The sequence below is a fragment of the Manacus vitellinus genome, unplaced genomic scaffold, assembly GCF_001715985.3.
Source record: "Manacus vitellinus isolate BGI_N305 unplaced genomic scaffold, ASM171598v3 scaffold_7_pilon, whole genome shotgun sequence".
Taxonomy (NCBI): Eukaryota; Metazoa; Chordata; class Aves; order Passeriformes; family Pipridae; genus Manacus; species Manacus vitellinus.
Genome location: NW_021940813.1, coordinates 25,132,805 through 25,146,102, shown reverse-complemented (window position 1 = coordinate 25,146,102; position 13,298 = coordinate 25,132,805). Strand labels below are relative to the sequence as shown.

Genomic DNA, 13,298 nt, shown 5'->3' with positions numbered 1-13,298 from the left:
ATTTTGCTTGCAAGTGCTATGTTTTCTGTTTTTCAGCTGTAGCATTGACTTAAAGTAAGTGAACACCTTTAAGAGCACATTAAGCTAGAAATAACTTAGAATAGTCTAGAAAACTAATTTCAGGAAGACAGATACTGTGCACATAAGATACCTGTGGGCAGAAAGTAACTTGTTCTAAAGACTGAAAAATCCTAAATGCAAGAAAACTGAAGAGGAACGAGATTTGATATCACATGTTTTAGGTAATGAACTGCCACAGGTAACTTCCTGTGGCAAAACACAGGAAGACATCTCCCACACTACACCTACATAAACTGGAAAGAAATAATTGCAGACTCATAGGCCATCATACATAGTAGAAGACATTGATTAGATCATGCATCCTGTCCTCACAGCAAGATATTTGTTTGCTTCTGTAAACAGATCGCAAAGGAAAAGTTGGAAATGAAGATGCAAAGTAAAATATGCTGGAAAATGAACTCCATATTTGCCTAAATACTTTTCAGCTTCAAGTATTTCCAGATAGATGTACCTTAGCAAAAGGATGGAAACACTTTTCTCAACAAGCTTTTTACTTCCAGAAGTTTCCCATCTGTTCATTCAACAGAGGAGTCAGGGATCAAAATGAAAACTGATACAACCTTCATTTAATTTAATGACTGCTTTTCAAGGGCCTTGACCAAAATTGAAATGACAAGGAATAAGAAACTCCTTCAAATTTAAAAAAAAAAAAAAAAAAATCATTTTGAAGCACTGCAATTCTGTAACTTTCACAGTCATGTTTACATCTTTCTAAAGAAACCAGAAGTAATAACATAACTGGTACTATTTTAATGGTAACAAAATGCACCAAAGTATATTAAAAAAACAAAAACAAAAGACACACTAGATTTTCTTCAGGTTACAGATCAAATTTTGCTTTTACAAAAGGAAAGAAACCAAATATTCGTTCAGTTACTCAGAGAGTAGAGGTTTCATGCTGTTTTTTCCAAGTCTCTAAATAGAAACAAATACAGTAGAGTATGTATTGTAATGTAAACCAGAGGTAGAAGGAAGTGAGTACAAATCTCTAATAAACACTCAAGACTTTGTAAGACACTTTCCCATACAAAACCCTTAAAAGTTGAGTTACACAGCAATGCAAGTACTACTTGTAAGAGTTTGGAAGCAGGATGTATTTGCTTTAGATTTCCCATTACTTAACTTTGAAGTTGTACTGCTGTGGAGTTTAGGATACAGTGAGAATCTTTGGTAAAAAAGGTAAAATGTAAAAATTCTCATTTGAAATGAAGTATACATTTTTAAATAGCAATAGCAAATAATAACTGAACCTAGTACTAAGAAAGCATAACATTGGATTTTCTGTCACTAGGTTTTTGGTTTGGTTTTGTTTTCAATTCTCTCAAGTTTCTTGGGGGGGGGGGGAAATCAACAAAATCCCAGAAGAGGAACAGCATTCCCCCTGCCAATATCACAGCCTTTACAAGTACAAACCAATTTAGCAGCACACGTATTTCCTCAGGCTGAAATCATAAAAGGTATTACAATTTCTCTTCAATGTAAATTCCTCCCCCACCCTCTCCAATCACTTGAACACTGGAATACATGGCCCCACTGTGAAATTTACGTTTTCATGAAAACTAAAGGAAGGACAGACCTGAAATTTCTCTTTTGGAATATTCCTTCGAGCTCCTTTTGCTAGAACAAGGGCTTCTTCTACTCTGTGGCTAGCTAGAAGATCTTGAATCTGTTTTTCCAAAGGTAGTGGCACCAAGATATATACACCCTTGTTAGTAGCAACAATCACCTTTCCTGGACAGAACAAACAGACATATTCTGTTTACATTCTCTACAGAAAAAAAAACAATTTCAGAAATAAGCTTTAAGATACACAATATAAGATTTAAGAACCTAAGCAGTGTTACAGTTCCAAAACTGACCTTTGTTGTTACCTCATTTACTAGATAGCAGCTTACCTGTAAACTCCACCTTAGAAATACAGAGACAATGGTAAATTTATTTATTTACAGCAGATTTTGTTCCACTCTAAGTAAGTGAAACTGGCTATAATCACTTATGATGAACTAGGCTGTCAAGACCACTGAAATCACTGCCCAGATTCCAGAGATTAGGGAGTTTTAACTGCCAGGTATTTCCCCAGGCTTACATTTGGAAATCAAAGGTAGGAAGTAACACACAGTTCATAGTGCTAGAGTTTGTAGTTTCTCTGGAAAAAAAAAGTAGTAACACAATGTATTCCATACTTAAGAGTTCTTAATTGAAGAATACACCAAAAGAAATGCTTGTATTTTTTTTTTTTGTTTAACAATTCTTTATATTGACTTTTAAAATTCTTACACAGATATTTTAAAAATCACTATTCTTTTGTATTCTTTTCTAATTTGGTAGAATTTTGTCAGGATAGCCAATGTACCAGTAGTTCACAATTATTCAGATGTAACATTAACAGTGCTCCTTTGAAAGAAATAATCAAGTTTAAAAAAAAAAAGCTGTAAACCCATGGACTCCTACCCAACAATCACCTTGACAATTAGAGCACATTTAATGAGCATACATTTTGTCAGAAGCACAGAATTTTGGATTACTGAAGTCTGCAGGAATCTAACCAGCAAAACAGTTGCAATAAAAGTTTCAACAGTCAACAACTTGCTAGATACTGTGTTTAAAAAACAAACTGAAGAGACTGCAGGCTGTTCCAGAATTACTGATGCAACAAAGTGTCCTTTTCAGTACCTTCAAAGTCCTGTAGGATGTGACCTTCTTTAAAAGGCAGGGTTTGCTTTTGCTGCTGGTCCAGCATGCTGTGCACCGTAATGAACTCATCATCGAGAGCCACCACATAAGGAAAGCACAAAGCTGCCCCAATCACATTCTCTGACCAGTGCACTGGGGCGCGCTGTGAGATCCCATCTACAGTTGCAAACATGCCTGCAAAAAGGGAAGAACAAAGCCTGAGGTTCATGCTAGCTGAAGCCTAGTTGTTTTCCCAGCACAAAGCATGGGTACCAAGGTACAGCGATGAAAACTCTCAGAAGAGATACAGGCGGCATGACAACAGCACATCACACCTCCCTGGACCTGACGATTAATTCAGTTCAGTCTTTTTTTCCCTTCTCCTTCACCACATGAACAGACAACAACAAAAGCTGAGAAGAGATGAATACTGAAAGAAACTACAAAGAATTATTCAAGTTTAGTAAGCTTCAGGGTTTTCTTATAAGAATTATGCCATGCAGTTTGAATTAATTTCAGAACATTAACATTTATTGAGACCCAGCTTTCAATCTCGTCTTAGTAGGAGCTGCAGACCTGCACTGCCTAAGCTGTCTGGCACTGCAGGCACATTAGTTCCTTGCTGTATCAAATGTCTAAAGACCATTTTAGTGGACACAATAGTTTACTTATGCTTCTTCACTTTTGACAGCAATGTTTTCACAGAACAAACGTCCAGCTCCTTGGGATGAGTCACTTCCTGTGAAGCATCTGTGTTTTCAATCATTTGAAAAAAATGCAGAGGTTGTTTATAAAGCAGCACAGAGTAAAGACTTTCTAAAATCCCAATGATAACTCCTATGCTGTCTTTGAAATAACCAGATTAAAACTTCAATTAATTTGGTGGGGGGGGTCACTATCTTTCTTCCTGTCTATTTTGTCCTCCTTCCTTCTCCTAGCTTAACAGACTTCTAACTTGCTTTAGGACTGTATGCCAGTGGTTCTATTTATGCTACTTCGTATTTCCCAATTCTTTCTGAGACACTGACTGAAGAAAAATTTCAGTCAAAATTTTGAGGCCTAGTTCAGTAAACAATTACCAGCTGAGCTGTACTGAAGCAGTATGTAAGCTTCTGTTCAAAATATTAATTCATACCCATTAAACCCAGTATTCTCATGCCATTAAAAAGGCATGCTCATGAAAATTGATCTTTGGCAGCAGTGAGCCACTTGACAGCTGGCAGAGTAAGTCTGAGCTCAAAAGAACACAAGAGATTAAAAGATTATGTTATTCAATTTACAAAATCTCTTCTAAACAGAGGATAATGAGGCAAGGCGAGCCGGGTAGAAGGACCATCTTGGAATTGGAAAAAAAAAAAAAAAAAAGGGAAAACAGAAAACTAACCAGAAGGTTGTAGACTTTTACAGAACTATGGTGTAGAGACTAAGCTTCTGTATCCCTCATAGCAGCTTTTAAATGATCAACCTCTCCCCTTGAGTAAGGGTTCTTTTTCACTACAATGATCAGCTTTTCAACCAAAGCACCTTACAGAAAATCATTTTGGGGGGTTGTAATATATTAATTCCCAATTTACTCTATTGGTCTTGATATTCTTATGACTCAGAAGTAAAATTTTATGTCAGGCAAACCACATTGTCCACTTTTAAAGCCTTTCTATTATTACTCCGTGCTATAATCCCATTTCAAAAAGTGGGAGAAAACTTGAACTAAACACATCCTAACCAGAAGTAAATTTAGAGCTTATTATATTTAAAATGTTAATTCTTTGGTTTTCTATTTCTCCGATGTTTTAACAGAAATAATTATAAAACACATTTTTTTTAAATGAAAGAGCTCTTTTTTTAGGTAATTTAAAAAAATCCTTTACAGAAGTGAAAGGGTATGCACAGCAATGTGTGCTACTTTTTCAAGTCAGTATCTCTCTGCATCCCTCTGCCCTCAATAGCTAGGTGGTGTATCATTCTGTGGCAGAACGATGCATTTTCTGTCTTCATCCAGCTCTCCCCTAAGGATAACAATAAACATAACAACTACAATCAGAAACCACAGCCTTTTTATAGTACAGGAATGCATTTGATCAAACTTGAGATGAAATCAGTAATCAATTCCATATTAAAAATGCATAGGCTATCTAAAGGTTACAAGAGTTACCCAAAACACAGCTAGACTCTTTTCAGCACCAAGAGACGTAGAAACGTTTTGTATACTCTCCAAACTTGTTGAAGGTGTGCCCTTCCCCACCATCCATGTTGTTTAAAGATGACATTAGTATTGACCTCGCATTGGCCCCCTGGGGTCAGGACTAGTGACTGTCATCCAGCTGGATTCAGTCCTGCTCACTACAAACCTTCCAGTCAAGCTTTCAATCCACCTCACTCTTTCTCTAGCTCATTCTTCATCTGTTTGTCTACAAAGGGTGTTATGGGAGATAGTGTCAAAAGCCTTATTGAAGTTCACAGTATCACTGCTCTCCCCTCATCCACCAAGCCAGGCATTTAATCATAGAAGACACTCAGTCTGATCAGGCAATTGTCCCTTTTTAAATCCATGTTGATTACTTCAAATCACACTCTTGCCCTTTGTATATCTGGAAATAGCTTCCAGGATTTTCTCAATCACCTTCCTGAGGATCAAGGTATAACTGGTCAGCCAGTACTTCCCTGGATCCATTCTCTTGCTCACCTAAGACAGCAGTGAAGACATTTGTTTTCTTCCAGACTTGAGGAACATCCCCTGATCATCACATCCTTTCAAAGATAATAAAGACTGGCCTCACAATGACATTGACCATCACCCTCAAGCATTCATGGGAGCATCCCATCAGGTCTGTCCAGTTTACCTGAATGTTCCATAACATGATCCTTCTCTGATGAAGGCAGGTTTTCGCTGTTCCAGATTTCCCCACTGTTCCTAAATGCTGATAATTCCTGAAGGAAGGTCATACCAGCAGACTGTTGCAAAGGAGGCATTAAGCACCTCAGCCTTTTCCATGCCCTTTGGCACCAGGTCCTCCACCCCATTTAACAGTGGGCATCCATTAGCCTTGCGTTGCTGCTGATATGCTCCTTTTGTTGCTGTTCATGGTGCTCAGTAGAGTCAGTGACAGACACACATTGGCCTCTGTCCTGGTTTTAGATTAATTTTCTTCTTAGTAGGTGGTACAGTGCTGTGTTTTGGATTCAATATGAGAATGATGCTAACACACTTATATTCAACAGAGCACATTGCTTCATCAGTTCCTTAGTTACCAGCAGTGCACTCCAGAAAACTCATGGACTGCTTGTGCCCTGCTGTGTTGCCCCTCTGGTAAGAACTGGAGTGGTTCGAGTGCGCCCCAAAAATTAGGGCCTGCAAATGAAGGTTTCTTCCCATTACCTGAAGAAGGTCTTACCTTCCTGATAAAGTGGTCTCTAGCAGTCAGTGACCACAATGTCACCCATACTAGTCTGCTCTCTAACCCTAATGCATAAACTCTCATCTGCCTCCTCCTTTGTTCCAAGGCACACTACCACATTTTCCTACTGCTACCACGTAGAGAGCAACCCTATGTCTCAGCTGTTAACACACAGGTGTGCTGATTTCCCAGAAAAAGAGAGCTTCCACTATCATGCTATTTTGTAAAGACTTCTTTGTCTGTATATGCCTGAAGTATGACCTCTTCAGCTCTGTTTGCTGCTTATAAAGTCTCTCATTACACCATCTTGCACTCTTTGCATGCCAATTCAGCCCACAACCATCACACCTAATTTAAATCCTCCTCACCAAGCTGATCGGTCAAGCTGGCAAAAACGCTTCTGCCTCACCTGGCCTGGTGGATCCCATTACTTCCTTAAACAGGGATCCATAGTCATAAATTCCAAAATCCCTCTCAACACAAGCTGTGCAATCAGTTGGTGACCTGCACCATCCACACATTTCTCAAGATGTTCTTCCTTACCAGCAGGATTGATGAGAAAACCTTCATTGCCAACATGAGGGAGTGTCCCACTACTCTTACTTGCTAATTCTTCCTGGTACTGCCGCATTGTACAGGCTCAGACAATTTGTTGGGACAGACCTTCCTGCTCCTCATGTGCTACTATAAGCACTGAACTTATTATATAGATGTAGATCTGCAGGCAGAGAAGGAGAATTCTTCCTTCTTTGGTTATGACAAGTACTTCCTTTCTTTTGTTATGACAAGTCACAAGTTTCCAGCCTCGGCCATCGCAGAACCAGTAGAGACTTAGCCTGTCCTTCCCTCGGTACAGTGGGAGGTACAAGGCTCACATCTGGATCCTGGAGAAGAAGTGCCCATGCACTCTGCTGATCTCCTCCTGCACCTCCTTCACATGGCAACAGAAATCCTCCACGAAGCACACATCTCCTGTGGGCAAGGACCACATTCTCCCTTGCTCCAGGCTCCTTGCAGGAGATAGGAGGTGCTCTCTTCAGCTTAAAGCTCAACAAGCTGCACCCCCTCTTGGGAGCTCAGTCTGAGTTGACACCTCTGATGTTTTGGGGCAGTTGCTCCCGCTGGTGCTAAGAAGCACACCCTGTGCCAATACGCAAGAACTGTCTGCTGCAACTTTCAATACTTAAAGCCTCTGTACAGCAGGAAATCTGATTAAAAACATGCAATAACAGCTTCCCAAACTCAGAAACTGAATTTTGGTAAGCATAGTTTCATACATATCAGAAAGAACTGATTTTTAATTCTAAATGAACTAATTACTGGACAAAACGAAGATGCATCAAAAATGAAGTTCCTCCTCCTCCTTCTGAAAGAACGAGCTAAATACTAACTGCAAGCAGAGACAAAAAAGTACCAAATGGCTAAGATCAGGGATCTGCTATGAACAATTCTAACAATGAGTCTTAAATCCAAAGAGTCCAGGTAAGGAAAAAAGTTACATACCAAATAAACTCAAAGACATTTTACTTTGATAACCGTTTTGAGCACTTGCTTTCTGCCTATCTAAATTCCAGTCTTAATTCAAAAGCAAATTAATCTAAGTATATGCCACTTCAAACACCATAAAGCCAAATATATTAATGCAGAATACATCCACCTCAGTAAGAGGCTGGATTTAGCAGAGGCTTTACCAAGTGCCAAACAAGTATGCCTTAACCAATGAGACATGCAAAACCAAATCAAAATTAGAACTGAAGATTCAATCGAGCCTTTTCAAGTCCATTCATTTTACAGCAGAAGCCTACCTCAAATTCCAAGATACACAATGCTTATCTATTATAAAGGTGCTCAACCACCTTCAGAACATCAAAGAGACAAATGTTAAAGACACTAAGAACTTTACCAAGGAAGAACAGCAAGATGGATAGTACTAGTCAAAACAACAACGGTGAGGGAATAGAAAACAGGAGATTAAAAAAAACAAAACAAAACACAAACAACCCACAGTTGAGTTAGGCAAGGAAACACTGTACAATTGAAACCAAACAGTCTGCAAGGTTTCTGAGGCAGTACAAGATAGACTTTGCCTGTATCATGAGGAAAAGGGTGGTTTATAGCATGTTTAGAACAGCAAAAGTGCATTTACTTAATATCTCACATACCTGATATTCTAACCCCAAGACACGCTACTTACACAAGTATGTTGGATGAGTAACATTCTCGTATCTCTGTCTCACAGGACACCAGATAAAAGTAAAAGTCAGACTAAATAAAATTCTGCTTTCTAACTAAATACAACTATGCTTTTGAAAGTATATCTATTCTTCTTAAATCAAAAAAGAAAATTAACTACTTGAACAGAACCTGGTTTGATATTCTTAAAAACATTAATAAAAATTAAAAGTAAGACTGGGATCTTCTTAGTAATATGTCAAAAGGGAATATTTTCAGACAGTTAATTCACAAATTTAAACTTTTACAGCACTCCTAAACCAGTTAATATCCACAAATACATATACACATTTAAAGCAACTAGAAGTTTCAATAAGAAGTGGGCAGCCAAAATGACTTAGAAAAGCCCTACATCTGAAAAAAACAAGTTCATCTTGGAAGTCTTCAATTTGCATAAACTGACATTCTAATGAGAGTTTATTTCTTTCAAGAAAAACTGGTGAGTTGATGTACATATCCCATTCTGCTCACGAGACAAAACTTCAATATAAGCAACAAATTGTATTATTTATTTTTCTTTGGAATTTATATTAAAAAGCCAAATTCAGATCCCTGAATTAAGAACATAAATACTTGCATCATGCTATTCCTAATGTGTCAGGAAAACTACATACACTGCATCTCCTAACAGGAGAGTCATATGGGAAACAGCATGAAAGCCTTCTGCCTGTGGTCTGTCAGCTCTGGGATATTGCAGCTTTTCCAAAAAAATGCTCAAGATTACCAATTGCACAGCATATTCTTGATTTTGACAGATTACAGCAGTAGTAGTCCTCACAGTCATTTATCTATTAGACAAGAGCATTATTTCACATGATCTAACTTTGGTTTTACAGTTGTTAAACTACCATTTTCTGTAATATGGACCTGAAAAACACTATTAAAAAAATTAGGCAAATGGAAGCATAAAAACTGAGTAGCATCTGACAACACGTAGAGTTTAAAAGGAGTTAGGATACAGTATATATCCACTAAAATTTCTTACTAGCACTGTAGTACAACAAACATACTTGTGAATCTGTTTCAATGTAAAATGGACTTCATGTGAACTCCTCTGAATAGCAACTGAGGAACAAATTAACTCATCTACACGAATTTAACAATTTTATAGCAACACAGGGCTCCTCAAACCCAATCTGACTGGTCACTACAGAGAGCCTATCAGCCTCCGAAGTTTCACTTGGTACCAAACAATTCTTTTGCTCAGGGTTGCACGATACTACTACTCTTAGCTGTCTATACAGTAATGAAGCTTTCTACAGACATGATTAAAATACAAATAATCATAGATTTTTGTGCATTGAAAAAAACCCAGGAGAGTTATAATAGTTTTAAGTACCAAAAATTAACCATCTCCCTTTTTATCTCAGCATTCCAATATAGACCTGTGAAGTAAATCATTATTATGATGAAAAATACTTAATTAGTAAAGCTTTGCTTCACAAATGAAAGAAATCAGGAGAAGTAAAAGAAAAAAAAACGGAAAAAATTAACATCCTTAGTCTCACCTAGGCCTCCAGGGCCAGCCAAGAGAAACTCTTGTCTTCCTATCCTTTTCACAATTGGCCGTTTCTCATCACTGCAATAAGGAAACAGATCCTGGGAGACGCCAGTATTATAATTCAAAATTATATACTGTGTAGTAAGTGCAAGGCATAAGTAGTATCCATCTACAGCCACAGCACAGGGTTGCTCTGGAGTAAACACTTCCTTCACTATCTGGACTCTGTCTTCAAACACCATGAACATCTGAATGGTCCGACGCTTGACGGAGATGATGCAGACCTCCACACAGAACGGATCCCCGCTCACAGGGTTTTCATTCAGCGTGAATGTCACAGCTCCTTTGATCCTAGCACCGCTGGGGACGGGTTCCAAGTTTATCATGTTCACTAGTGTTATCGTGTTGTCGCAAAGCACGAGAAGTCTGGTGAGGGCAGAGGCCGCTTTCAACTCGCTCACAGGCTTCTTCAAGCCCAGGTATTTATGCAGTTGTTTGGTAGCAGCAAAAGTTATTTTCCCAGCTGCTGATACCTTTTCATCCAACATGAAGTGATAGATAAAGCAGTCATTGGTTCCGATGTAGAGGTTCTTCCCACAGCACTCAATGCACTCGATGTTGATGTAATTTTTGTCTCCCATTAACATCTCCCGCTCAACGGCAGAAACGAGCTTGAAAGCTTTAACGCTCATTGTGTCTTCTGGGTGATCTGATTAAAGAGAAAAAAACACTATTTACCTCCACACACATAATCAAATATCAGAGGTAGCAATTTAATATTCACCAACACAAAAACTTAACTGCTGCATTTTTTAATAGCCTGTACTCTATTTCCAACCCAATTACACAAGCCAGAGCAAGCACACTAATAACCACAGAAATTAATCAAATTTTATGCTTCCACTCCAAACCTATTCTGAAACAGATTCACAAGAGCACCCAGTTATTTTGAAGTGATGCTTTCTCCACATGTAACCAGCATGTTATTGGCTCTTTCAGACACTTTGGCACTACAAGTGGTTATTGCCAGTACTTCGTGATTTATAAACCTGTCATGCACGTGTTTCTATCACCTGTACATGAAAAGAGACAAGCTTCAGGTCTTAGATTTCTTGAGAAGCCACAAGGCATTCAGTGCTATTAGTTAACATCTCATGTTGCTTTACACTCAATTGTAGGTCTATTAGTTCATAAAATATCACAGGCTTATTGCATTTTAACACATACTTTACATTCCTTACTCTCCAGCAATCAGGAATACGTAACTTCCAAGCCAGTTAAATAAAAACTTACGAAAAATATCATCCAACTCATAATAAAAGTTGTTGATTCGTAATTTGTTTTTGTTTTTTAATATCTGCAGAATGCCCATTGTATTCAGTGCTACTTACACATTCTCTGCATCAGACTATATGCACCAGCAATTATAAAGCACATATACCCAGAAAATTTGGAAGAATAGCCCATAAAGCATTAATTAAACTCAAGCTGCAATATCGCAGAAATTAAGACTTCCTGTTCTCTACTATCACAATCATCCCAAAAGTCTGTCTTTAAGTGCTAAGCAGCACTTCTAATATCTATTCTACAAAATATACCTACCCTTTTGCAATCAAACATTGTCAAGGGACAGATGCAATTTATGAAGCAATTAATTGTGTTTTAAAAACAGTTGCAACTTTACTGTACTCCAGATTTGTGTTTTTTTTCTTATAAGAAACCAGCAGACAGCTGTGCTCAACACTCCAAAGAAAAGCAGATGAGAAATTGCTAACCTTGTTTAATCACCTTTTAATTTGTCATGACTGCTCTGTAATGGCCACTCGGTCAACAGGAGGGAAGACACAACACTAAATATCTTGCGTGGATTTAACAGGTAACATATACAATTACTTCTAGTGCACAGATACAATGGAGATACAAAACATCAAACGAAATCTCTGTGCACCAGAGAGACCAGTATCAACAAAATGCTCTTTTGAACAAACTTCAAACTAAGCACAGTCAAAACGAATTTAGTTTATAATTATTACATATAACAAAATCCTTTGCTTCTGTGAGAGAATGTTGAAAACCATGGCAAAAAAAAATCCAAAACTGAGTGAGAAAAGGTAAGGTATACAACGTGCAAGTAACCACTACATAAAATTAGATCAAACTAAGAATACAGCCACAAGCAAACCATGTTACCAAGAGAAAGGAGTTATCTTTAATGCCAAGAACTTCAGGGTTTGTTTTTTCAGAAGTTAAAAAGATTTTAGTTTAGGCTTCCAAATTTTCAAATTCCATCCTCACCTGGAGTGTAAATTAGTGTTCTGTCCTTCAGCCAAAAAAAAAAAATCCAAGCAAACCCAGGAAGCGCTGGAGAAATAGCCCAAGGTAAAGTGATAATGCAAGTCTCTGGCAACACAGCCATGTTATCCCTCAACGTGATCAAAAGAAACACGGCATGCTAAGTTAGAGAGGGCTGTCCAAAGGTTGACTGACAAAAAACCCCAAACCCAACAGTTTTTAAGAGTCTGTGTACAGCCTGAACTGATAAACTATCAATTGCAGAGGTCAGGCAGCTTTCATACTTGAAGTTGCCAACAACTTAACGCTCCTGTAGCCCAAATTACAAATGTTAATGTGTGCCATTGGGAGAATTTTACTCTTGATCAAGATGTATTAAAAAGCTCCAAAAGAACTGCCTGAATGAAAGTAGATGAAAAAGTACAAAAGAAATCATAACAAATATACAGTTCCTGAGCAGAAGTAACAAGAAATCCATAGCACTACTTAAGTCTGGTAATAAATAAATTCATTCTAGGAAAAAAAAGCTCTGAGAAAAAGCTTTTAGGAACAATCAATGTCAACAAATGTGATGTGGATGTATTTTTTTTTTAAATATTTTTGTCCTCATTTATAAAACCTTAGGGGCCTACGTGCATTGCAAAGGAACAGGTTCTGCAGAACATGATGTTCCTTTAAAGTGCAAGAGGCCACCCCAGAGTTACAAACAGTCAGTATTTTTTGTAGTATTTCTTAGATGTTCAGAACTCCGGAAAACAAGATAATGGGGATGTTTGCTATCAAAACCCAAACCGCTATAGTCAGGAAAATTACCAGTCTAGTAGACACTATTTTTCAGGCACACCAGTAACCCCGCACGCACTCATTTCCGTAGAGAAGTGCGAAGTAGCTCTCTCTCCACCGCTCTGGTTAAGCAATAACCTTGCATTGCCTGTTCCCGGCTGCTGCTCTGCAGACCGGCCCCCTGCCTGCCTCACCTCCGCACCGCTCCCTCACCCACACCCTAAGCGAGCGCTAATTAACCTCTGGACACGATCTCACCGAGCCCAGGAGCTGGGCCACCCCAGCCCCCGGGAGGGCAGGGATGCGCTGCCCGGCGCGGTTCCTTCGCCCCCGTCCCCTCT

At 38.5% G+C, this 13,298-nt stretch overlaps 1 protein-coding gene across 1 annotated transcript in view; it reads right to left on the bottom strand.

The window, feature by feature from the left end:
- TGFBRAP1 (transforming growth factor beta receptor associated protein 1) overlaps positions 1-12,237 on the bottom strand; it is a 32,572-nt gene extending 20,335 nt beyond the window's left edge. Inside the window, exons 1-4 of the mRNA XM_018084302.2 lie at positions 12,178-12,237; positions 9,890-10,591; positions 2,755-2,949; positions 1,658-1,812 (exon numbers count right to left, since the gene is read on the bottom strand). Of these exons, the coding sequence (XP_017939791.1) occupies positions 1,658-1,812; positions 2,755-2,949; positions 9,890-10,574 (1,035 nt within the window). The 5' untranslated portion in view covers positions 10,575-10,591; positions 12,178-12,237. The remainder of the gene's footprint in view (positions 1-1,657; positions 1,813-2,754; positions 2,950-9,889; positions 10,592-12,177) is intronic.
- Positions 12,238-13,298: the final 1,061 nt, after the last annotated feature.